General features: G+C 41.4%; 1 protein-coding gene across 2 annotated transcripts in view; it reads left to right on the top strand.

Moving 5' to 3' along the window:
* The window catches only part of AR (androgen receptor), a 189,457-nt gene extending 164,532 nt beyond the window's left edge, over nucleotides 1-24,925 (top strand). The window contains exons 4-8 of one of the 2 annotated variants that reach the window (XM_061136279.1): nucleotides 6,074-6,361; nucleotides 13,360-13,504; nucleotides 18,901-19,031; nucleotides 19,884-20,041; nucleotides 20,701-24,925. In XM_061136279.1, coding sequence (XP_060992262.1) covers nucleotides 6,074-6,361; nucleotides 13,360-13,504; nucleotides 18,901-19,031; nucleotides 19,884-20,041; nucleotides 20,701-20,856 — 878 coding nt within the window. In that variant the 3' untranslated portion in view covers nucleotides 20,857-24,925. The remainder of the gene's footprint in view (nucleotides 1-6,073; nucleotides 6,362-13,359; nucleotides 13,505-18,900; nucleotides 19,032-19,883; nucleotides 20,042-20,700) is intronic. The other variant, XM_061136280.1, reaches the window with a different exon arrangement.
* The last annotated feature ends 2,199 nt before the right edge of the window (nucleotides 24,926-27,124 follow it).

Genomic DNA, 27,124 nt, shown 5'->3' with positions numbered 1-27,124 from the left:
TAGAAGTAAAGTCTGATGCGGTAAAGCATCACAATATTGCATCGTTTCCTGGAATGTTAGGTCCATGAATCAAGGCAAATAAGGAAGTGGTCAAACAGGACATGACAAGAGTGAACATTGACATTTAAGAATCAGCGAACTAAAATGGACTGGAATGGGTGAATTTAACTCAGATGACCATTATATCTACTATTGTGGGCAAGAATCCCTTAGAAGAAATGGAGTGGTCCTCAACAAAAGAGTCTGAAATGCAGTACTTGGATGCAATCTCAAAAATGACAGAATGATCTCTGTTCATTTCCAAGACAAACCACTCAATATCACAGTAATCCAAGTCTATGCCCTGACCAGTAATGCTGAAGAAGCTGAAGTTGAATGGTTCTGTGAAGACCTACAAGACCTTCTAGAACTACTAGCCAAAAAATATGTGCTTTTTATCATAGGGGACTGGGATACAAAAGTAGGAAGTCATGAAATACCTGGAGTAACAGGCAAATTTGGCCTTGGAGTACAGAATGAAGCGGGGCAAAGGCTAGTAGAGTTTTGCCAAGAGAACACATTGGTCATAGCAAACACCCTCTTCCAACAACACAAGAGAAGACTCTACACATGGACATCAATAGATGGTCAATACCGAAATCAGATTGATTATCTTCTTTGCAGCCAAAGATGACGAAGCTCTATACAGTCAGCAAAAACAAGACCAGGAGCTGACTGTGGCTCAGATCATGAACTCCTTATTGCCAAATTCAGACTTAAATTGAAGAAAGTAGGGAAAATCAATAGACCATCCAAGTATGACCTAAATGAAATCACTTACACTTATACAGTGGAAGTGACAAATAGATTTAAGGGATTAGATCTGATAGAGTGCCCGAAGAATGATGGACAGAGGTTTGTGACATTGTACAGGAGGCAGGGATCAAGACCATCCCCAAGAAAAAGAAATGAAAAAAAGCAAAATGGTTGTCTGAGGAGACCTTACAAATAGCTGTGAAAAGAGAAGCAAAAGGCAAAGGAGAAAAAGAAAGATATACCCATTTGAATGCAGAGTTCCAAAGAATAGCAAGGAGAGATAAGAAAGCCTTTCTCAGTGATCAACCCAAAGAAATAGAGGAAAGCAATTGAATGGGAAAGACTAGCTATCTCTTCAAGAAAATTAGAGATACCAAGGGAACATTTCATACAAAACTGGGCTCAATAAAGGACAGAAATTATATGGACTTAACAGAAGCAGAAGATATTGAGAAGAGGTGGCAAGAATACACAGAAGAACTCTACAAAAAAGATCTTCAAGACCCAGATAATTACGATCACTCACCTAGAGCCAGACATCCTGGAATTCAAAGTCAAGTGGGCCTTAGGAAGCATCACTACGAACAAAACTACTGGAGGTGATGAAATTCCAGTTGAGCTATTTCAAATCCTAAAAGATGATGCTGTGAAAGTGCTGCACTAAATATGCCAAAAATTTTGGAAAACTCAGCAGTGGCCACAGGACTGGGAAAGATCAGTTTTCATTCTAATCCCAAAAGAGCAATGCCAAAGAATGCTCAAACTACCGCACAATTGCACTCATCTCACACCCTAGTAAAGTAATGCTCAAAATTCTCCAAGCCAGGCTTCAACAGCATGTCAACCATGAACTTCCAGATGTTCAAGCTGGATTTAGAAAAAGAAGAGGAACCAGAGGTCAAATTGCCAACATCTGTTGGATCATCAAAAAAGCAAGAAAGTTCCAGAAAAGCATCTGCTTCTGCTTTATTGACTATGCCAAAGCCTTTGACTGTGTGGATAACAAAAAACTGTGGAAAATTCTTCAAGATATGGGAATACCAGACCACCTTACCTGTCTCCTGAGAAATCTGTATGCAGGAAGCAACAGTTAGAGCTGGACATGGAACAACAGACTGGTTCCAAATAGGGAAAGGAGTATGTCAATGCTGTATATTGTCACCCTGCTTATTTAACTTATATGCAGAGCACATCATGAGAAACGCTGGGCTGAATAAAGCTCAAGTTGGAATCAGGAATGCCAGGAGAATTATCAATAACCTGAGATATGCAGATGACACCACCCTTATGACAGAAAGTGAAGAAGAACTAAAGAGCCTCTTGATGAAAGTGAAGGAAGAGAGTGAAAAAGTTGGCTTAAAACTCAACATTCAGAAAACTAAGATCATGGCATATGGTCCCATCACTTCATGGCAAATAGATAAGGAAACAATGGAAACAGTGAGATACTTTATTTTTTTGGGGGGGGGCTCCAAAACCACTCCAGATGGTGACTGCAGCCATGAAATTAAAAGACGCTTGCTCCTTGGAAGAAAAGTTATAACCAACCTAGACAGCATATTGAAAAGCAGAGACATTACTTTGTCAACAAATGTCCATCTAGTAGTCATGTATGGTTGTGAGAGTTGGACCATAAAGAAAGCTGAGCGCCGAAGAATTGATGTTTTTGAATTATGGTGTTTGAGAAGACTCTTGAGAGTTCTTTGGACTGCAAGGAGATCCAACCAGTCCATTCTAAAGGAACTCAGTCCTGAATATTCATTGGAAGGACTGATGCTGAAGCTGAAACTCAAATACTTTGGCCACTTGGTGGGAAGAACTGACTCATTTGAAGAGACCCTGATGTTGGGAAAGATTGAAGATGAAAGGAGAAGGGGATGACAGAGGATGAGATGGTTGGATGGCCTCACCGATTCAATGGACATGAGTTTGAGCAAACTCTGGAAGTTGGTGATGGACAGGGTAGCCTGGTGTGCTGCAGTTCATGGGGTTGCAAAGAGTCGGACAAGACTGAGTGACTGAACTGACTAAGTGAGACTAAGGAATTATGTTTCAAATTTTATTTTATTTTAATTCATTTAAGTAGCCACATGTGTCTAGTGGCTGCTGTGTTGGACATTGCAAATCTAAAAGGAGCTCAGAGAGGCAGGTACTGAGATATAGTAGAAATGACTTAGTCAAAAAAAGAACTAATATAGCCCAGGGAACTCTTGATTAGGAATAAGAGCCTCTGCTCTGCCACTTGGTGACCTCACTCACTCTGGCCTCAGCCTCCCCATCCTTGACGTGAAATGTTGGATTAGCAACAGAAGTCCCAAATAAAGGCTATGGCTTGAATTTAACTTTGGGATGCAGATGAGTTCTAGGAAAATTTGCAAATATTATATGAATGCCTTCTAACAGTATGTGTATATGTATGTATATGTGACATGTATTATAAGGGCCAGATGGTGGTCAAGCACTCACTTTAGTTCACCATAGTTCCCACCATTCTCCTATAAACACATTCCCAGAGAGAGAGAAACACACATACACACTGTATTATATGTGTAAACACTGAAGTTTCACATTCTGTGAACCCCCTGGATGTGAATGAGTTCTAAGGACCTTTCCTATTTTGTGATTTTACGAATCACTAAGCCACTATAGTTTCAGTCACTATAGTTCCCCAAACCTATTTCTGCTTTAGGCACCCTGCCAGAGTAATCTCATAGCTTTCTACCTTTTCCTTTCTGGATTTGATGCTATTATAGTTACTGAAGTTTAAGGTCAAGGGTTAGGGAGGAAGGAGGGAGGATATAACCCTAGTCCCACTCCTCAACTCTATTAGGCCAGAAGTAGAGTTTAAGGCTCCTTGGGGGAGGCAGTATTATATAGTAGAAAGAACATTGGCTTTACAGTCAGACTACATTAAGATTTTTAGATTCTGTTTCTTGATAGTTGTGTTACCTCAGTTTACTCACTTGCAAAACAGAGATAGGAAATATTTCTCACCTCCTAAGATCATTGTGGAGTTAAATGATATAATATGTTCATGAAGTAAAGTATATAGAAGGCTGAGAAAAAGTACTTACCCTTATATCTTTTAGTTTGCTCAGGCATAGAGTTAATTATATCTCTGGCCTCTCCCAGGCTGAAAGGGGAACTACATGGCTTGGCAACTTCTAAGCCCACAGTCAAAAAGTGCCAGTGATGGGGAAAAGAGTGTCTATCTACCTCTAGAAACTGTACTAGAGGAGCAGATCCAGTAAGCACTGCCAGTCTGTAGAGCTGCCTGCATGAACCTGTGTCAACAATGGTTTCACCAAATGACAAGATTTTGTGGGGGCCAGGCCTCTAGCTCTGGGGCAAGATGAGCTTAGTCCTGCCCATACCTTCTAGCTTGTGCCCTTGATGGGAGGTGGGAGTTGACAGTGGGTGAGCATATCTCCTTATTACTGACTGTGCCCAAACCTTGCAGAAATGATTGTTGGACAAGGTCATCTTGAACTCTGTGTTGATTTTCCAGGCTCCCTTGTTATTTTACCCTGAGTTCTTCACTGTGCTCCTCTTGTAGCACCAACCCCTCTATTTTCTCCTCCTCTATCCTGGTTGTTAATCCAAACATGTGATTCATTCTTTCATTGATTTACTGAGTTGCACTATGATTGAAGTTTGCATTGCAAGACTTATTTTTCTAATTAAAGCTGAAAGCCAGTTCCAGCTAAGTATCTTTTTTTTTTTTTTGCAGGAGCCAGAAACAGATCAGCAACAGGTTTTGTTGTATTCATCCATTAAAATTGAGCAATCAGCGGCTCTCTTTGTTGTATACCTTTTAAAATTTATTATTATTATTTAAATGGATTAGAGATAAAGTGGTTTATGGTCTGCCCCAGTGCAACTGTCTATGCTAGACATCAGAGTTATGACCTTTTCAATTATTTATATTTCTGCCAATATAAATGCTAAGGAAAATAGCACAAAGTAAACATCAGGATGCTCAAGGACCTCTAAATTATGTGTATGAGAGCATGGAGGGGGATGGTTCTTAAGATTTTAGTTTTAGATTATTGTTGCTTTTTAAAATAACGTTATTTCTATTGATATCATCCTTTTTAATGGATGCTTCCTAGCACAGTTCCCATTTTACAGGCAGATTATAAAGGCAGGGACATTCTGTTATGTCTTTGATACAGCTGTGGATTTCAGAATTCAGCTTCCCCCTTTCTCCTTTACTAAAGAAGAAAATCAATATATGTGTTGCAATGTATGTTCAACTATAACTGTAAATATCTAACAATAACTTGGGCCGTTACAGTTGAAGTGAGAAATGCTGCAACACCAGAAAATTCCCATTTATTTACCCCAAAGTGGGATGATATAACAATTCTAGTCCTTCTTCAATAGATCTGCCTTTCTGGTCTCCTTTCCTAGCAATCTGCTAGACATGCTGGACATAGACACAAGTACATCATTCTCTTGATTTAAAACGTTCCATATTTGCCTATCACATGTGTGATAAGACCCAAATTTCTTAATATGTTACACATGTTCCTTCAAAGTCAAATGCCATCATTATTTTCAACCTCATAAATAGCCATTCTACCCACACATAAAATATACACTCCAGCCACACTGGTCTCTTTTTCCCTTAAACTCTCAGTGCTTTTGTTTATGCCCTTTCCATCCTTCTCTGCCTGGTGAAGTCCTTGCTATTCTTCAAGGTCCAGGTAAAATGTCACCATAATCTCTTCCTGACCCCAGCTATGCAGAAAGATTGTTACCTTCCCCTTTTGTTAATACCCATGTTATAACATCCATCAGTTTGACATTTTCTAACTGCTAGATTTTTTAGTGGGCATTTATTTTTCCTCTCCCAAACTGGTTAGGGCCTGTGTTCTTTTTGTCACTCAGAAGTAAGCCTTAACAATGGATATATGTTGAATGAATGAGTGAACCATGAATATATTAGTAATGATTTAATTAAAGATTCAAAGTATGAATACTGGAGACTGTATTTAGGCAGAGCCCAATCCAAAGATATACTAGGTATGTCTGGCAAGAAGATAAAGGAGAAAGCAAGATATGAAGGTTTGAGTTTAGTAGGAATTTAGAATGATGAACCATTCATTCAACCAGTGGTTAAAATGTACACTTGTCCTTGAGGAGTTGAGAGTCTGTGATCAGGAAAAATGATCATACTTGTTTTCTTAGCTCAAGCAGCTTTTCTAACAGGGTAGCTGTGCTGTGTGTTTTTTGCCACTGGCAATAAATCCAACTTTCCCTTCTTTCCCAATAGCCCGGAAACTGAAGAAACTCGGGAATCTGAAGCTACAGGAGGAAGGGGAGGCTTCCAATGCCACCAGCCCCACTGAGGAACCAGCCCAGAAGCTGACAGTGTCACATATTGAAGGCTATGAGTGTCAGCCCATCTTTCTGAATGTCCTGGAAGCCATTGAGCCAGGGGTGGTGTGTGCTGGACATGACAACAACCAGCCTGACTCCTTCGCAGCTTTACTCTCTAGCCTCAATGAACTGGGCGAAAGACAGCTTGTACATGTGGTCAAGTGGGCCAAGGCCTTGCCTGGTAAGTGGCATGGGATATGGGATATCATATTTAGTGAATGTTCCTTTGGGCCAGGCACCACATCTGTTCCTCTCCCATCTGTTAACTCATGCAATCCTCACCATAACCTTGTGAGGGGAAAGAATGGTAAAAATCCCCATGTTAAAAATAAGGAAACTCCATGGTGTATATGTACCACAGCTTCCTTATCCATTCATCTGCTGATGGGCATCTAGGTTGCTTCCATGTCCTGGCTATTATAAACAGTGCTGCGATGAACATTGGCGTGCACGTGTCTCTTTCAGATCTGGTTTCCTCAGTGTGTATGCCCAGAAGTGGGATTGCTGGGTCATATGGCAGTTCTATTTCCAGTTTTTTAAGAAATCTCCACACTGTTTTCCATAGCGGCTGTACTAGTTTGCATTCCCACCAACAGTGTAAGAGGGTTCCCTTTTCTCCACACCCTCTCCAGCATTTATTGCTTGTAGACTTTTGGATAGCAGCCATCTTGACTGGCGTGTAATGGTACCTCATTGTGGTTTTGATTTGCATTTCTCTAATAATGAGTGATGTTGAGCATGTTTTCATGTGTTTGTTAGCCATCTGTATGTCTTCTTTGGAGAAATGTCTGTTTAGTTCTTTGCCCCATTTTTTGATTGGGTCATTTATTTTTCTGGAATTGAGCTGCAGGAGTTGCTTGTATATTTGCCCATCAGCAGATGAATGCATAAGGAAGCTGTGGTACATATACACCATGGAATATTACTCAGCCATTAAAAAGAATTCATTTGAACCAGTCCTAATGAGATGGATGAAGCTGGAGCCCATTATACAGAGTGAAGTAAGCCAGAAAGATAAAGAACATTACAGCATACTAACACATATATATGGAATTTAGAAAGGTGATAACAATAACCCTATATGCAAAACAGAAAAAGAGACACAGAAATACAGAACAGACTTTTGAACTTTGTGGGAGAATGTGAGGGTGGGATATTTCAAAAGAACAGCATGTATACTATCTATGGTGAAACAGATCACCAGCCCAGGTGGGATGCATGAGAGAAGTGCTCCGGCCTGGTGCACTGGGAGGACCCAGAGGAATCGGGTGGAGAGGGAGGTGGGAGGGGGGATCGGGATTGGGAATACATGTAAATCCATGGCTGATTCATATCAATGTATGACAAAACCCACTGGAAAAAAAATAATAATAATAAAAATAAAAATAAAAAAAAAATAAGGAAACTCAAAAATCAAGAACAGCATTACTGAGTATCCCATATGCCTCACATCAGCACATAACAATCATGTTCAACCCACAGATTTAATCAGCAAATTTCCTCATAATCATGAATCACACAGACATACCCTTATATTCCTTAAGATGTTCTTCTACATGTGCATACACAAGTTCACTCCAAAGATAATCTTGAACCTAACTGATACTCTGTTTTGACTATTAGTTAGGACCCATACCATGGGAACTCTTATAATATGGTATGGTAGAAGGAACATGGGGTTGGAAGTCAGAACATTTGGGTTCTAGCCTTAGCTCTGCTGATAGCTCATTATATGACCCCTTCCCTTTCCTGGTCTGTTTTTCCATATGTATAAATATGTGAAAAGTGGTTTGGACTCCGTTAATAGTTTTCCAGTTTTACTTCAAGGGAATTCCCTGATAAGTGCTCTTAAAACTATCTTAGGGAATTCCCTGGAAGTCCAGTGGTTAAGACTCTGTGCTTTCACTGAGGGCATGGGTTCAATCCCTGGTTGAGGAACTAAGATCCCACAGGCTGCATGGTGTGACCAAAAAAGAAAAAAAAATATAAAATAAGGATTTTATTAATCCTTAACAAAATAGGATCACCATAGTGGAAGGGTATATTAAGTGATAGTGAAAGAAATATGAAGTGTTTGTCTAACTCCTGCAAGTTTACCTCCAGTGATGAGGAACTCACTTCCTCCCTTGGCCATCTGTTGTTTGAAAAGAAATAATTATTCAAATATTAGAGTTTAAAGAAGCCTCAGAGATCCTCTACCCCATATGCCTCACATCACATCCAATGATTCACAAATGTTCCTTTAGCAGCCAAACTCTTTATTTCTCAAAAACATGGTACACATCCAAGTGGAGCTGGTTGATTTTGAGCCAGTGCCTCTCCCTCACCCCGCCTGGAGAAGCCTCAGATCACTCTTGCAGAATCTTAGGGCTCTAGGGAACACAATGTGGAAACAAGTGAAGCATAAACTCTTTAAGGATTCTCTTAATCCTAAACTCCCATGATTGAAAGATTCTTCTGAATCATCAACAACCAAATCTCTTCTTGCAGAATCAAAGATTGACCTGCCTTTTAATAATAACTGCCAATCAACTGGAAATTTCTATTGAACAGAGCAGTTTCATATGTATGACCTGATTTGATCCTCATAAGAATTCTTTAAAGTAGGGATTCTTTTCCCTATTTTATAGATAAAGAATGAAACTCTGAGAGTTGATGTTTGCCCTACAGTTGCACATTCAGAAGATAGCAGGGCCTGAACTTGAGCCCAGGTCCCCTCCTAAGTCCAAATTCCCTCCTCATTGAATTCTACCCCATAGTCTGTGTAGCACCCTTGTAGATCTCTAGCCTTGGGTTTTACAGTGAGGGACCAAGTTATCCAAAGCCAGTTGTGTCATAACGTGGAAGACATTTCATGTTGACTGTCAAGCCCCTTTTTTTCTCTTTCCAATTCTCAAGGCCCAGATACAACCACCAGATTGTCCCTAACACCTTCTTAGCTTGGAAATCTGAGGTTGACTAGCCAATAAAATCCCTGGGAAGAAGGCCCAAGGACACTGTGTATGCACTGTGCCAAAAACAGAGTTCACACAGGGAAGAAAAATAAAAAAATTATAATAATAAAATTAAAAGTTACTTTAATTCTTATAAGTTATTCAGCTGAGTGTCTTGATGTTTTATGTCTAACAGAGATTCTGTTAGACAATATTTTGGCCACCTGTTGGGAAGAACTGACTTATTTGAAAAGACCCTGATGCTGGGAAAGATTGAAGGTGGGAAGAGAAGGGGATGACAGAGGATGAAATGATTGGATGGCATCACCGACTCAATGGACATGAGTTTGAGTAAACTCCAGGAGTTGGTGATGGACAGGGAGGCCTGGTGTGCTGCAGTCCATGGGGTTGCAAAGAGTCAGACATGACTGAGCAGACTGAACTGAGCTGAACTGAACAAAGATTCAGTTTAATCTTTCCAAGCAGTTGCCAGACACCTAATTGTCCCATTTTATAGGCTACAGAACTTTTTCTTACATATGATTCCACTTAATCCTTATAGCAGTTCTATGAACCATAGGGGCTTTTACTCCCATTTCATATGACAAGTTTCAAAGTGGTAAATTAACTTGTTCAATTTGGGGACTTAACAAATACAGCCATAGCTTGAGTTCACACCCTCTGATTTCCAGTCTTAGCAATAACCTAGTACAAATCATTATGACAGAATTTGTGTAACTTGGAGTCACTGGATTTCCTCAGCCCAACCTTCAGGGTGAGAAGCTGTTTCCTTACATTAACAAGTCTGCGAGTTAATATCAGTTCACCATCCAGCTTGTCCAAGGAAATGATCCTTGATCCTGAGTCATTTAAAAGAATAGCCTCAAAAGAAAGCTGAGTACCACATTCATTAGAACTGTTATTCATGTTATCAATAATCATCTACTAATTCAAGTTATTTGCTCATTGAACAGACTGAGCTCTTGTCCTTTGAGAAGCACTGTGCTGGTACCTACTCATATAAATTTTGTTGTGAAGCTTTCTTTGATAATGATAGTACATGTAAATTGCCTTGTATGGCACCAGCACATTAATAAATGATAACTATTGAGAGAGAGTGAGTAGATTGTATGCACACAGTATATTTATAATCAGATGTATCTGGCTTGGCATCTTAGCTATACACTAGCATGACTTTGAGCAAATCACGTGTCTGCATGTACTTCCATTTCCTTGTTTGTAGAGGTGGTAGAGCAGTTGCTACCTTGCAGATTGTTATCAACATAGAAATGATGTATGAAGAGTACAGTAGCTGGAACATAGAAGAGTTTCTGTAAATAGTGGGTCATTATTATAAAGGTTGAGAACTAAACCACTAAAATCGTTTTAAACCGCCACTAACTTTGCCTAGAAGTACATTCATAGGTCCCAAAGATGAATTGTCTTCTTTGAAGACCTTGGCTGTCAGGTGCACTAAAGCTGCAAAGATTTCCTAATTGACCTTTCTTTAGGCATGTTCTTCCAGAGGTTTTTGCTCAAGATTGCTAAGAAGTGATGTTGACTGGATTCTCCTGAGAAAACAGAGTCTCCAAGAAACTGCCTCTGCTCCCTAACCTGTTTGGTGTGTTTCAAAACTTGAAAATGACTTCTCTCTGTTTTTCCAAAAGAGCCTGATGCTGTGCCAAATAGGAGTTGAGTGAATGTATGCTGAAGGAAACCTGTAGGCTGAAGCTAGTGTTTCCTCAACTCATGCCTTCACAGCATACTATCTGAGCAGGCCTTTTCAAAGGCTGGACATTGGAGAACAGAGTTAGGTATTATAATGAGATTAGACCTATAGGAAACTTAGCCTGCTCTGTTGCTGATGTGTACATAGTAATTAGGTTTGAGTTCTAAGCAGCTCTCACTAAGGATCATTAACTAGTATTAAGCCAAACTAAGCTATCCCGTTTTTCTCTGTTAGTTCTCTGACATCTCAGTGAAGGAAAAAAACATTAGTATTGATGACTTCCTTGTTACTAGTACAGTTTAATCCTCATACCTCCATGAACCCTCATATTCACACTGTCACCATCCAAGGCTTTCTTTGATTCCCACTGCCATCCGCCCCAGAGGTTCAAGGTTCAAGCTCCTGGACCCCTCCCAAAGAGATTCTTGGATGTTATGTGCTTGACCCTGGCTTTTTGTCTCCTACTGGAAAGAGTCCATCCCAGACATTCTGTTCTACAGAAGGGCTTCAGGCAGGAAATACTCTGGTGTCTGAGGCTGCAACTAGTCTGTTAGCATATCACTACCAGTGAAGGTGGGAGGCACATGACTGGGAGGTTTGATTGCAGTCAAGGGTGGTGATGTGAGGAACTCTAACATCCCTGATGTCTGGTAGACTTGGGACCTAAAGGAAACAAAAAAGGGAAATATAGTGTGTGTGTGGCAAGGACCAACCAAACAGAACAATGTATCTAGATAGCGTAGATTTCAGGCCTGACCCTATGACTAAGAAAAACTTGTGACCTTGGTAGTTTTGAGCTGTGACTTCTCTGGCTTTCGGTTTCCTTATTTCCAAAATAGGTGTCACACTGCCCACACTCCAGGGTAACTGTGAGAGCTAAATGAGGTCATCATCAGGAAAATTAGAAGCATTATCTAAATTCATGTAAGCATTTATAATGAGGTATAGCAAGACAAAATTTTAGATAATCCTGGATCTGTTAGGGAGAAGATAAATGGGGTACTGTTAAGGGATAAGCTCTGAGGTGATACTCTAAGTATGCAACCGTTTGGAAACCTCCAGAGAGCAGAACCATATCTGTTCTACCTATGTAGAACCTATTTGTGGAGGCAGCATTTGGGAACCTCTGTTCTCTGAGTTTAAGGGAGGCAATTTGAAGATCATCTAATTCTCATTTTATAAAATGAAAAAAAAATGAGAGTCCTTAATATGTTTAATTAATATTTCTCAAACTGATACTCAAATACCTGAGCTGTATTATATACTAGGGAGGAAAAAATGAAAAAAGGGGATGGTCCTTGTCATCAAGAAACTCTAAGTCTTGTGGAGTAGACAGATATGTGCATAAATAAATTCCAGTGCAGTGTAATGAGTGCTATAATTAGATGGAACTACTTAAGATTCAATAAGATGGTAAAAGAAGAATCAATAGGTCTTCTGCTTGGATGTATTGGAAGAGGCTTCACAGAGAAGGTAGCCTTCCAGTGAATACTTGAAAGATGAGTAGGCATTTATCAGATGGAAAGTGTGGGAAGGGAAGAATACATTCTAGGGAAAGACAACTGCCTTTGCAGAGATAGCAGAGATTTAGAGGCATGAAGTATATGTGTTCAGCAAATTGTGGGTTTTTCAGAATAGCTAGAACCTAAATTATGAGAAGATAAATAATAAGAAGTTAGTTTAAGAAGGTAGGTCATAAAGAGCCTGTTTGTGTATACATAATGGCAGTTGGCAGAAATGGCAGTAGGGTAGGAAACTAGCAGTGCCAGGTACTTGTTGAATAGAAAATAATGGAGAAGAAGTGGGAGGCAGGAAAAGGATTGGAGAACAGAGATGAAGCCTGAAGGTGAAGAAGGAGAAGGCATGGCCGTCAAAGGCATTTCACCATATGCTGATATGTAATAGTATCCCTTTTCCAGGGTTGTTAGAGGGTAAACAAGATTATAGCTAGAAAAGAGCTTTGTAAAATGAAAAATGCTGTTCATGTGAGAAAAATGATTATTACACTGCATCTTCAGAAAGTCAGTGAGCCTTTCTGAAGATCAAGAGCATGGGCTTTGGAATCAGACCAGCTTTGGAACTTGATCCAGTTACTAGCCTTATGATCTTGGACAAATTCTTTAACTTTTCTGTGACTCACTTTTACTGATTCACAGACTGGGCACGAAAATATACACTTTATTGGATTGTTGTGAGTATTAAATGAATTAATGTAAGTAATATACTTATAATAAAGTTAATTCATTGTAAGCAGTCAGTGTTAGATTATTATTCTCTTCCAGTGGGCAGTGCACTTTTTGCCTCCATTACCATCTCTTTCGAGCAGCTTAATGAATTAGGGAGCACAAATAATTATCCCCACCATATAATCTGTTCTCCTTTTACTCCCCAGCATTGATGGTCCCTGGGTCTCCTCAGGGGCAGCCGCAGTACCAGAAATTCTCAGCCCAGCAGAGTCCCAGACTTCACTTAGACCATCAGTGCTCAGTCTGACCATTGCCTCTGTCCTATCTCCAGGCTTCCGCAACTTGCACGTGGACGACCAGATGGCAGTCATTCAGTACTCCTGGATGGGGCTTATGGTGTTTGCCATGGGCTGGCGGTCTTTCACCAATGTCAACTCCAGGATGCTCTACTTTGCCCCTGACCTGGTTTTCAATGAGTAAGTGCTTATGGGCCCAGAACTCACATAGACACAGACCTGGTTCGTGGCGATGATGGTAATGGAAGTAATGGTGAGAGTTATTACATTTGACCTTTACATGAGGCAGTAGAGGCCTAGCCAACCTATTCAGTCTAACATGGCTTTGCCCAGCTGAAAGGCCAATTGATAAGAGGGAAGGGGGGAAGGCCATCACGTTTCCTGATCAAGACACAGTCCTGGTAATTTGGCAGTGCTTCTGACCTGCTTTTAGCTTATCTCAGACCCTCATAACAGGGTCCTTCTCCTTCATTCTGGGCAACATAAGCAGTGAACAGAAACACTCTAGATCTGAAGGCTGAAGCTCCCTTGGTCCCTTTGCTACCACCAAAAGCAACTGCCAGTCACCTTTTGTTGAGAAACTCCTATGTGCCAGGACTATACTAGATATTTTCCTAATTCTTTCTCATTGAGCCCACATTTTAATGATGAAATCAAGTTATGATAACTTGATTTCACCTTTAAAATATTTTTTAATGGATGGGGGAAATTAGGCTCAAAAAAATAGTGATTCATCCAACAATGTTAAATAGTGCATGTTGGCAACAGAATTCAAAGTATGACTGTGTAACTCCCAGCTTTTATACTGCCTCCTGGTGGTAAGTGATGAAGAAGAGCAACTCCACCATTTTCTGGCATGTGACCTTGGCCCAGCCAGTTCCTTCTTCTTAAAAACGAGTTTAATTAATACTTGCCCTGCCCACCAGCTCTATTTATCCTTCATAAATTTAGCCAAGAGCTCAAATTTTAGTATACTTTTCTTAACTGAAACCTCTGTTGTATTATTTCCTACATCATTCTCTGGTTAACAGTTTCCTCAGCTGTTCATAAAATAAAACTTCCTTCAATGGTTTGTTTTGACAACTAAAATAGGAGCTAATGGATGTGAAATGTCTGGCTCACAATGGGCAAGAAATAAAAAGAAGTACCTTTCCAATATTCTCTTTTCCTAGTAGTGATAATCGTTTCTGTGTCTCTATTTGAGGTCCCTCATGTTATTGTGAATGTTGTTGTTCAGTTGCAGGAGTCGTGTGTGACTCCTTGTGACACCTAGGAACTGAAGCACATCAGACTCCCTTGTCTTTCATTATCTCCTGGAGTTTGCTCAAATTCATGTCCATTGAATGCTATCTAACCATCTCATCTTCTGCCGCCCTCTTCTTCTTTGCCTTCAGTCTTTCCCAGCATCTGGATCTTTTCCAATGAATCAGGTCTTCACATCAGGTGGCCAAAGTATTAGTTTCAGCTTTAGTCCTTCCAATGAATATTCAGGGTTGATTTCCTTTAAGATTGATTGGTTTTATCTCCTTGCAGCCCAAGGGACTCAAGAGTCTTCTCCCACACCACAATTCAAAAGCATCAATTCTTCGGTGCTCAGCCTTCTTTACAGTCCAACTCTCACATCCGCACATGACTACTGGAAAAATGATAGCTTTGACTAAACAGACATTTGTTGGCAAAGTGATATCTCTGCTTTTAATACACTGTCTAGGTTTGTCATAGCTTTCCTTCCAAGGAACATCATCTTTTAATTTCATGGCTGCAGTCACCATCTGCAGTGATTTTGGAGCCCAAGAAAATAAAGTCTGTCACACTACTTCTACTTTTTTCCCCTTCTACTTGCCATGAAGTGATGGGACCAGATGCCATGATCTTAGTTTTTTGAATGTTGAGTTCTAAGCCAGCTTTTTCACTCTCCTATTTCACCTTCATCAAGAGGCTCTTTAGCTCCTCTTCACTCCCTGCCATTAGAGTGGCATCATCTGCATATCTTAGGTTGTTGATATTTCTCCCAGCAATCTTGATTCCAGTTTGTGATTCATTCAGATTGGCATTTTGAATGATGTACTCTGGATATAAGTTAAATAAGCATGGTGATTATATACAGCCTTGTTATATTCTTTTCCCAGTTTTGAATCAGTCTGTAGTTCCATGTCTGGCTGTGACTGTTGTTTCTTGACTTGCATACAGGTTTCTCAAGAGACAGGTAAGATAGTCTGGTATTCCCATTTCTTTAAGAATTGTCTGCAGTTTGTTGTGATCCACATAGTCAAAGGCTTTAGCATAGTCGATGAAACAGTAGTAGATGTTTTTCTAGAATTACCTTGCTTTCTCTATGATCCACCAAATGTTGGCAATTTGATCTCTGGTTTCTCACCATAGAGAACCCCTTTAATCAGGGAAGGAATTGACCTTTCCTCTCTTCCAGCCCTCTAACCCAGAAGAACCTTAAAATAAAATCTACAGGCCAGTGGTTCCTCCCATTACAGCAATGCCATATGGGGGAAAATAAGTGTCCCCAGCTGCCCTCTTCCAACTCAGCCAGCCCTGGTAGCCAGAAGCTAAGAATAACCATTGAGCTTTTGGCACAACCTGCTTTATGGTTTCCAGATATCCAAAGAGGTACCTATGATGCCATCTTCTGGGTCAGGCCTTAAAAAGCCCTTTTCCTGTTCTCCTCTTGCTGTGCTCCAGTGATTAAATCAACTATTGGGCACCTACCCCATCCAGAGCCCAAAGACCTTTGAACCTTTGTAAGGTGATAATTGGCTATTTTCTAAATCTTCATGTCCTCTTCCACCTCTGTGGCACCCTACCTCAGCTTTCTAGTCCACTTCCATGTACCTCATCAAAAGGTACTATAAGATTCTACACAGAGTCAGGGCCCTCCATGAAGCCCCAGGGCTCCTGAAATATCAGGTCCCCTTCCTCTTATAGGAACTGACTATGTTAGAGCTCTTAAAATCCCTAGAATCATCTAAACCAATGCTTCTCAATGGGGATTGACTTTTCCTGAGGAATGGTTTTTCATTGTGTAATACATTCTTACATGTTGGAATGTGTTTAACATCCCTGGTACCTGCCTCAGTTCAGTTCAGTTCAGTCACTCAGTTGTGTCTGACTATTTGCTGACCCCATGGACTGCAGTATGCTAGGCTTCCCTGTCCATCACCAACTCCCAGAGCATACTCAAACTCATGTCCATTGAGTTGGTGATGCCATCGGACCATCTCTTCCTCTGTTGTCCCCGTCTCCTCCTGACTTCAATCACTCCCAGCATCAGGGTCTTCCAAATAAGAGCCTAGTCACTGTGACAACTCAAAGTGCCCACACACACTAAGGTAGCAGTACCCCTCCAGTTAAAAGCCATCTGTTACCGCTAACCTCCTCAAGGTACTAATGGGGAAACTGATGCCCAAATAAAGAGACAGGGACTCTGGGCCAACTCATTTGCTGATCTCTCTGACACCAAACTTGCCATCAACCTCGCTTTCTTCTTTTCTCCTCTGCTCTTTGTAGAGAACATAGTCTGTGAGAGTAATGGGCCTGAACCTTAGCTGTGCAACCTTGGGTAAATTACTGAACTTCTCTGAACTTTATTCTCCTCATCTGTAGAACAGTGAATAGTTAACAATGGCACCTTCCAACGTATCATTTTTTGAGCAATTATTATGTGCCAGGCACTGTGCTCCATCATTTTTTCTAATATTCATCTACTCTCTTTTAATACCACCTACCTCTGCTCACCTCCTGGATTTCATCCCTGCATCTTGTTTTCTACCTTGCACTTTCTATCCCTTTCTTTCCATTGGCTGTCCCCCATTCTATTTGCTCTTTCTCCTCATGTCTTATTCCTTTCTCCTTTGAATTCCTTCCCTTGTCTTTCTTCCCTCCTTTTCCTACTGTCTCTGTTCCTGGGGCCTTCAGCAGTGTTATATCAATCCTCCATGTTAGGATCACAATTTCAGTGGTACAAATACTGCAGTGTTGTCATCTACAAAGGCTTGGAAGCACAGTAGAGACCAGAGCAAAGCCATACCCCCAAACTCAGCAGATCTTATTCAAAAATTCTCTAGGAAGAAAGAGCTTGGAGCAGCACTGTTCTGGTCAATGATTTGTGATACTACCCAAGGTGGCTCAGATGGTGAAGAATCTGCCTGCAATGCAGGAGGCCTGGGTTCAATCCCTGGGTTGGGAAGATCTTCTGGAGAAGGAAATGGCTACCCATTCCAGTATTCTTGCCTGGAGAATCCCATGGACAGAGGAGCCTGATGGGCTACGGTCCATGGTGTTGCAAGAGTCAGACACCACTGACCAACTAACACTTTCAGTGTCTAAACACTTCCTTTTTCTAGTTGGGCTCCAGCCTTCATTAAATGCTTCTGCACTATCTGCTCCTTCTTTTCCCTCTTTCTCTAGGCCAGCCAAGATCTATCTGAGATAGGATTCTGAGCTTCCACCCAGCCAGTATCAGGCCTGCTCAGTCTATCAATGAAGCTAGTGGTTTGGGGACCAAAATGTCAAACCATAAGCTTCAGGACCAATCTCAGTGGTCTTTTTCCTCACTACTTAAGTGAGTGTCAAATTTCCTTTCCTTTCTTTATAAGATATAAAATCAATTTCTCTCTCTCCTCCTCCCCGCTTCTCTCTCTCTCTCTCTTTCACACACACACACACACACACACTCATACACACACACACACACACACACACACTTTCTGATGTGCTGAAGACCAAGAAGTTCTACTAGCAGAAGAATGGTGTATCAGTGTATCTTCTCTTACAGGCTTGTCACAATCAGTCATGGAACAGAGATGTTGCTCTCCCCAAGAAGCTGTCCAAGCCATGGCTACTTTCCTATATAATTTATGGGTGATAATGTGATGATCTGTTCACAAGTCACTATAATAAAGGCAGCTCATACGTTTTTATAACTCCCAAACTGTGGTAAGGAACAGCTAGTATATGAAAGTGTAAGCTCCCCTTCAGCAGGGGATATTTAGATTGGATATTCAGAAATACTTTGTGGCTGATTTGATAAGCATTGAAACTCATTTAAAGGGGCAATGGGAATCTCTTTTTCTGAGAGTTTTTAAAGAAATAATTTCATTTCTAGTATAGCATGTGTGGCTACTTGGGAATCCTGGTGTCCTTATGTCAGGAGTTGATTTCTAAGGCCTGTCTGTTAGAAATTCTTCAAGTTTGAATGTTTGGGAGGCAGGCTGTGACTCTGGCTGTAGCTGCAATATTAGAACTGTAGTCAGGGAGACCGTGTGCCATCGTATTCATTTGGTTAGGTTTTCCTTTCCCTGTCTCAGGAAACAGGAGGTGTATGGGGACCTGGAAACTCCATGTGCTAACCCATATCCTAGCCAGGGAAGATGAGTAGTTATCAAGATATCATGATTTTGGGGGAAAAAAGAACAACCTGTTCCTTGTCACTGAAGCGCCAGCAAGAGAAACATCAAGCTCTTCTTGGAGAAACTGGAAAGGGGAGGGCACTCACAGACATTCTCTCTGGGTTTATTCTAATCCTTCCCTTACCCCTTTCTTTTCTCTGTGTGTTTCATTCCTAGGTACCGCATGCACAAGTCCCGGATGTACAGCCAGTGTGTCCGAATGAGGCACCTCTCCCAAGAATTTGGATGGCTCCAAATCACCCCCCAGGAATTCCTGTGCATGAAGGCACTGCTGCTGTTTAGCATTAGTAAGTGCCTGGAAGGGTAGAGAGTGCCCCTAGGGGGCATAGGGGATCAGAGGAGAGGTGCTTTTTCATTAAAGGATTATCAGGAAGCCAGCTCCTGAATATTTCCCTTCTTCTTTCACCCTCCCTCCTCCACTCTCCCTTAGCATCTTTTTCCCTAACAAGGATGAATTTCATGGCTAGAGACTGATTTCTTTGCTACAGTCAAACCTCTATTAGATCCCCACCTACCCCCAATCTTTCTTTGGGACAAGGCCTTTTTGGCTAGTTTTAGCAGGTCTCTGAATTTTCCCATAGCTTCTACCATAGAAACAGGCAAGGACTACCTTATATTTCTTGTAGGGTAGAAGGGATTGCCTCCTGGAAGGAATTTCTTCTTCTGCCAAAAGACAAGGTCTGTGTAAGCAACTCAGACAAGGCTTATTTGGCAGCCAAGGAATATTTCTTTAATATCTCTTCTAAGCAGAGTGCTGTCTTAGCCCCTATGGGGGAAAAAGGAGATAAAATTTGATAATCAAGGCCACATATATTTTAATTGTCTAATTCAGAGCTGGACTGTGGATAATGTAAAACCAAGAAATGCATAGAAGCAAAGACTAGAAAAAGGAAAGGCTCAGTAAATTTTATTTACTTGATGCCCTACAGACTGGGTCCAGCTAGCCTTTTCCCTAAGACCTTCCTGGCAGACTTCCTGAAGGCCCCAGGCATATAGACCTGAAGTGACAGGAAGCCAAGTCGATGGCTCCCTCCTTGTGGGGGTGGGGGTCAAGTTTGTGGTCAGAAAACTTGGTGCTTTGTCTAATGCTCCTTCGTGGGCATGCTTCCCCTCCCCATTCTGTCTTCATCCCACATCAGTTCCAGTGGATGGGCTGAAAAATCAAAAATTCTTTGATGAACTTCGAATGAACTACATCAAGGAACTTGATCGTATCATTGCATGCAAGAGAAAAAATCCCACATCCTGCTCAAGGCGCTTCTACCAGCTCACCAAGCTCCTGGACTCTGTGCAGCCTGTAAGCAAACAATGGAGGGTGCTTTGTCAGGGAGAGTAGCCTGATAGAGCCAAGTGATAATATGCTCTTCTAGGGTCTGGCACCACCTGTTGGGAGGTGCTTCCATTCCCCTCTGGCTTTGAGTGTGGTCCAGGAAGAAAATCCAATGAAGAAGAAAGGAACACAGGTCACAGTGTCCCAGCTGGATGTTGTGAAAGAGGTGGAGGAGTTGAGAACAGAGCAACTGGGACTCAGAGAAGGGGCTTAGAGTAGATAAGTTCTTTAGACAGACAAAACAGACCTGGATGTTTCCCCCCTCTTCCTTGAGTCATGTGCATGTACATTTGTGTGTGTGTGTGTGAGAGAGAGAGAGAGAGAGTGTGTGTGTATGTGTGTGTGTGTGTGTGTGTGTGTGTGCTGGGGAAAAGGAACACCCAGTCCTGAGTCAGAGAGCTTGCAGTGGTGTAAGAGATCTCTTGGGAGCTCTCAGTGACTCCCTGGAGACAATTTAATGCACATGTGTGTGTATGCACTCATGCACACAAACACATACACACACTCACAGAGGCCCAAAGACATGAAAGGAAGGAGGAGGAAATCAAAGACTGTGGGGGAGACCCTGACAAGAAGCCAACTCCTTGTCAACCCTGTTTTCTCTCTCTCTTATTGTCTCCCTGCAGATTGCACGAGAGCTGCATCAGTTCACTTTTGACCTGCTAATCAAGTCTCACATGGTGAGCGTGGACTTTCCAGAAATGATGGCAGAGATCATCTCTGTGCAAGTGCCCAAGATCCTTTCCGGGAAAGTCAAGCCTATCTATTTTCACACTCAGTGAAGCTTTGGAAGCCCCCATTTTCTTACCCCACCTCACTCCCTTTTTCAGATATCTTCTGCCTGTTTTAACTCTGCACTACTTCTCTGCAGTGCCTTGGGGAATTTCCTCTATTTATGTACAGTCTGTCATGAAGATGTTCTTGAATTCTATTTGCTGGGCTTTTTTTTTTTTCTCTTTTCCTCCTTTCTTTTCTATCTCTCCCTATCTGACTCTCCCATGGCACTTTCAGACTGTACTCCCTGCTGTGGCTCTTATCTGTGTTTTGAATGCTGTTGTATTTCTTTAAATCTGTGATGATCCTCATGTGGCACAGTGTCAAGTTGTGCTTGTTTATAGCACTGTGCTGTGTGCCAGCTACACAAACGTTTACTCACCTAATGCCACGTGAAGTTTAGAGAACTAAGAGTATCTGGGAAAACAAAAGAAAAACAAACAAACAAAAAACACATTAGGGTTTTTCCCTCTTAAAAATATTAAAACAAACAAATTACCAAAGAGGCCAACAGTAACTAGAATAAGGTGAAAATTGCAAGCCCATGGGGAGTCACTGCTTTTTTTCCCCAAACCCTGTCTCCCTGGGAGACTTTATTTTCTGCCAACGGCTATTGCCATTAGAGGGCAGGGTGACCCCAGAACTGAGGTAGATGGGGGGTAGATTTAAGATAGGACAGATGGATTACCAGTACCTGCCCACAGCCTTGGCCCCTGAGAGCTAGGCTGTTCAACTGCAGCACAATTCATGGTACTGAAAAATGTGCTTCATGTTTGAAAACCTGTCTGTTGAGAATGCCTCCCCACACCAGTCCCTTTTCTCTCGCATCCTCTGCCTCCACCCTCAAATTGACTTTCAATATCTTTTCTAAGAGCTTTGAACTGAATGTTCTCTTTAGCCAAAACTTGGCCACTTCCACTGAAGAATCAGACCAGCAAGAGGGAGAGGGAGATATGACCTTTTGTAAGGCCCCATTCTGATCCAGGTCTGCTTTCCCATTTGTGGCCCAGGGAGGAGCCTGGGGCTAGAGTCAAAGGAAAAGGAAGTGGTGGCTTGACTGTTCTCCTGCTTAGGACACTGAAGATTTGATCCTTCTTTGCCTCTACCTTTAAGAGACCTGAATGTTTTCTGCCTGACTCCATGCAGTTGCAAGCATCGTCCATCCTCCCTTCTGTGTTTTGTGGGCCTGAGCTTCACCAGACTTCATTACAGCCACAGTGGTGAAACTTGTCCACTCCTTGGGCACGTTCAGACTCTCTGCTAAGAACTCCCATCCCCAAGAAGGCTAGCAAGTCAGCAGTCTTGATGTCTATCTCTAGATGCCAGTAGGCTCAAAGACTTCTTACCATATGTCTCTCATCAACTGAACTCTCAGAACTCTGGAGACCTTAAACAAACTGGAAAGAAGGCATCAATGGGATTGGACAAGCTGGGCGTCTTGCCCTTGTCCCCCAGAGATAACACCTTCCCACCAAGTGAAGAATTCCCACTTCCTCCTTCAGAGCAGCTAAAGGGGCTACCCAGATCTATGTTGAAGAGAAAACTCTGTTACCAAGGTGAGAAAAATGAAGGCACTAGAACCGAAAATCCTGTAAATGCTCTCCTTTCCATCCAACATATCCACCTGCAGAAGTAAGGGGAAGAAGAGAGAAGAAATCAAGAGAATACTAACTAATAAATTAAAAGTTTTCAGAAGGAAAGTCTAAAGCCAGATGGGCACCATCTGGTGAGTTTATTCACCATCCTTCTCTGCTGCTGATTCTGGGCTCTAACGTTGGCCATACTCACTCAGCCACCTTTGTTGCTGCCTCTCGGCCACAGGAAGCTGAAATATTGAAACTACCAAACCATGGCCTCCTTTGGAAAGGTCTGGTTGGTGTGACTCTGATGGGCTGCCACCTATGAACTTGGTGTACTCCTGGGACACTGGTTTCATATAGTCCTTTGGCACTCCTTTGTTCTGTTGACTTTGTCCCCCAGTCACGAGTACTGGGGAATGCCTACCTACTTTCTCATCTTGGCCACTGCCTCTTCACATAGCTCTTAAATTCATCTGCTAAACAACAAATTAGAGACCAGTCACAAAGCTGCCCATTTCAGCTAGTTCACTCTACTTGTTGTTGAGAAGATAGTTTCTGAGTGACATGATATGATCTACATGGGTTTCCTCCCCTGATTTCTGCTGATATTAATAGCCAAATGAACCTGCAAAACAGCTTCTTTAAATAACAAGGGAGAGGGGAACTTAAGATGTGTGTTATACCGATCCAAGTCTGCTGGACAAATCTAAAGCTGACAGGTTCTCTTTATAAGGTAGGATAGAACAATTCTGTTTTTCTTTGTTATGACACCATTTGGCTTATATAGGCTTACAGGATCACTTTTAGCTGTTTTAAAGAGAAAAAAATCCACCACTCTATTCATTTAAACTAGGTTACTTTTTAATAGTTCCTTTACATATGTTTTGAAATGATCCTCATCTTTTGTGGTACATGGATTTGAGTATATCATTCTAATACCTCTCCTTGTAAATACTAGATGCTCTCCTTTCCATTTCTCTGGCTATCAAGGTTTTCATCTTTTTAGATTTCCCAATCGTGACTCTTGTCTTTATGAGTATATGTTTTTCACTTGTGAAAGCCAAAAATCAGAAATGGCAGTGTGATTAAAAACAGAAACAACTAGATTACTCTGAACTCCCAAATGGCAAGACTAGGAGAAAATGGCCTAAACAAATATTTAGGTGTACTGTTTTTGCACTGGGGTTTCAGTGAGCAAAAGAGATTTTAGCTTAGCTTTGTCTCCCACAGATGAAAGGGGGATTTTTTTTTTTCTTTTGGCCATTGTTGTTCCAGCCAGCATAATTGACAGAAGTCTCATTTTGCATGCACTCTGCTCTACAAGCAGAGTTAATACGGTTGGTACACTGTGCTCACCTTTGAAGGACTGGCCATCCACACCCATTCACCTGGTGAGCTTAAAGATGAGGATCACTCACCAGACAAGCCATGGAGACTATCCCCAAAAAGGTTTGCAGTGCTCAATGGGGATGGAGAGTGAGGAAGAGAAAAAGAAGGCGCACCAGGGAGAAAGTCTCATCTGTGCTGGGCAGCAGACAGCTGCCAGGTTCATAAATTCTGTGGTCAAGGGAAAGAGTCGTGTGGCAGTTTCAGCTCTTGCTCATTGGGCAGCTTGCCCAGGCCTGGCTTCTGAGTTGAAATGGGGGTTGGGTACTTTGTTCCATAGCTTTTCTATGCCACAGACAGTATCTTTGTTCTTGGAGAGTTCATTATTTTTTTAACAAGAAAGGAGTTTTTTGAAGGATTCTGTCATATATCTTTGAAAAAAAGAATCAGTAATACATATATTTTTATATATGTTAACTGGCAGTAAAAAAGGTGGGGGGAAGGAGTTTCACTCTGTCCTTTGGGTAGTTGCTGAAGTGATTTTCCAGGTTGAGAAATAATGCGCTGATGCTAGAATCCCTCTCTGTTCATACTCTACTTCTATATACATATATGCATATATAGCAAGAAATATTCTATTTGTACTTCAAGAGAAAACAGGTCCACCATCCACATGATATTGATACTACACAAATGATCTTATGGTAAGCATCAGGTAGCTTCTGAGTGTTTGTTTCATTAGGCACAGCACAGACATGGCCTTGTCCTATTTTCTTTCTTGATACTGGGCATGACTCAAAAGTACAAGCCACTCCCTCTGCTCCCTCTCAGTCTTGTGCTAGGGTTGCACTTCATGAGACTCTCTTCAGACAGCTTAGTAACTATCCCTGCATGGTTCCTACATGGCCCTGGGAAGACAAGAGGTTGAATATTATTTTATGCCAGTTGCCCAGGTGAGAGGACACTGGGCCCAAGGGGGTGACCTTCATGCTCAACTATATGTAGGGGGTCATGAGAATCAGGAATGCTAAAACACAAGATCCAATCCCAAACTTAAAGTCAAAATAAGCCATTTATCATATGCAATATCTTATAAAAGGAAGTTTCTACCCTTGCTGCCTTTTATAGGCAGGTCTGTTCTCACCACTAATCTCTTTGAAAATCTGTGAAAGCAGTTTAAAAAAAATAAAGAGACCAAAAAAAAAAAAAAAAAAAAAAAAAGACAGTGCATCACATTATGTAACCAAAGATTACATTGTATCTGCTAATTTACCAAAATTTTTAAGGGCAGGGAGGGAGCAAACATTAGTGCCTCTTTGGTAACCTATTCAAAAACAGACTAAAGGACTTTGCTGGTGACTGACTTATAAGAGTTTTGTGGGGTTTTCCTCTCCACAATATACATGTTTAGAACAGTAAGAGATAATTTTGAAAAATAATGGGATTCTGGGTCTTTCAGTAAGTGATTTTTATAAACAGAACTAGCTTTCCTTTTATGTAGTAGTTGCTGAGCAAATTCTTAAAGCTCCATCATTGAATGGTTGGAAATGGAGCTGTCTTGGCCACTGTGTTTGCTAGTTCTGATGTTAGCTTATCTGAAGATGTGAAGCCCTTGCTGAGAAGGGAACGTTTAAAGGATTAGATTTTGCACTAGAGGGACAGCAGGCAGAAATCCTCATTTCTGCCCACTTTGAATGGCACAAAAACTTTCTCTGCAGTTTAAGGCAGAAGGTTGAAATATATTGTAAATGAGTATTTGTATCCATATTTCAAAATTAAATTTTATATATATATATATATATATATATATATATATATATATATATATAATGTGTTCTAATAGCTTTACCTCTCTCTGCACCTTTATATTTGGTTCCAGGTCATATCTGATACCATGTACTTGTAAGAGAGGCCACAGCTACATTTTAGAAGCTCTCTCAGAATGGAAAAGACACCTGAGTTGATCAGATAACCAAGGGAGCTCTGTTCCTATTGAGGCCTGACTCACAGGCCTTGCAAAGGAGCAGAGAAGGGAAAAGGGTAGGGTACATGATGTGTTGCACTTTACTAGTCCAAGACAGATGAATGTGTAAAGGGTGGTGAAGTTCCATTGAAACGGACTGGGATTTACCATATGGAAGGCCCATACTTGGGGCCAAAGGCCCACCCAAACGATTAGCCAGTGGCCCCCTAATGGGACCTGTGCAGCTGGAAGAAGAAATGGTATTCTTTGTTCTTCATCATCCCAGTGAGAAAAGGGCAGTTTCCTACACTTGGGAACCTGGAGCAAGTGCTCCATTTCAAACAATTCACTCACCTGCAATTGAGGTGCTCTTGCTACTGGGTATCTATGTGCTCTAATTCTGATTTTGGATATGTTCTGTAAAGATTTTGACAATGAAAATGTGTTTCTATTTGTTAAAAAAATTATCAGTGTACTAGAAGTAGTGTATCTGTAGATACAGGTCCATCTCTGCCCACAGGTAGGGATGTTTTTCTTCAATTAAGAGATTGACACTGGGGTCTGTTGCCCAGAGCCTCCCAATCCTTAACCTTTTCTAGGTGAAGGCAGAAATATCCACAATTAGTCACTCCTCTAAAAAGACTTCAGCTGAGGTAACAAACCATTCAGAATGTTCCCATTCCAAAAATAAGTGGTAAATATTTTAATTTAACAGGTAGCGTTTTAAATGGAGAAGGAAATGGCAACCCACTCCAGTATTTTTGCCTGGAGAATCCCAGGAACAGAGGAGCCTGGTGGGCTGCCGTCTATGGGATCACACAGAGTTGGACACAACTGAAGCAACTTAGCAGCAGCAGCAGCAGTGTTTTAAAGGGAAAAGTAACCTTTGACTCATCTTTGATTTTTCCCCATTAGATTTGGCCATAAAATAAATGATACACATTGATTGGTTTCCAACCTCAATTCAGTTGAGCAAGAGCGTTGGTTCCTTTCTTTATCCCACTTTTCTCTTAGCTTTTTATGGAATTAAATGAGAAGCTATGGTCTGAGTAGCCCTTGTGGTTTAAAACAGTTTGCACATGCATTACTTTAAAAGGCTGTCACATAGCTACAGATTCCATTGGCCACCAATACTGGAACTCACAACCAATCCCAAAGGAAAAGGAATTCTGGAACGATACTGCTTCTATGCTGGTGCCCTCCTGGGCTAATGCTTCACATTTTGGAACTCTGTTCCTTGCACAGTAGATAAACCAAGCCCGCAGTCTCTCCCAGCTTTAACCCTTGGTGTTGTCCTACAGTGATGTGCCTGTGGGGTTGTTCAATCCCATAAGCCACTCAGGTGCTGAGAGTACCCACCATTGGGATAACCCAAGCTACAAAAATACTTTCTCCCACCACTCATTG

This window comes from Dama dama, chromosome X (genome assembly GCF_033118175.1).
Source record: "Dama dama isolate Ldn47 chromosome X, ASM3311817v1, whole genome shotgun sequence".
In the NCBI taxonomy this organism is placed as follows: domain Eukaryota; kingdom Metazoa; phylum Chordata; class Mammalia; order Artiodactyla; family Cervidae; genus Dama; species Dama dama.
The sequence above is the reverse complement of the archived record's forward strand: the minus strand, read 5'-3'. Positions and strand labels throughout refer to the sequence as shown.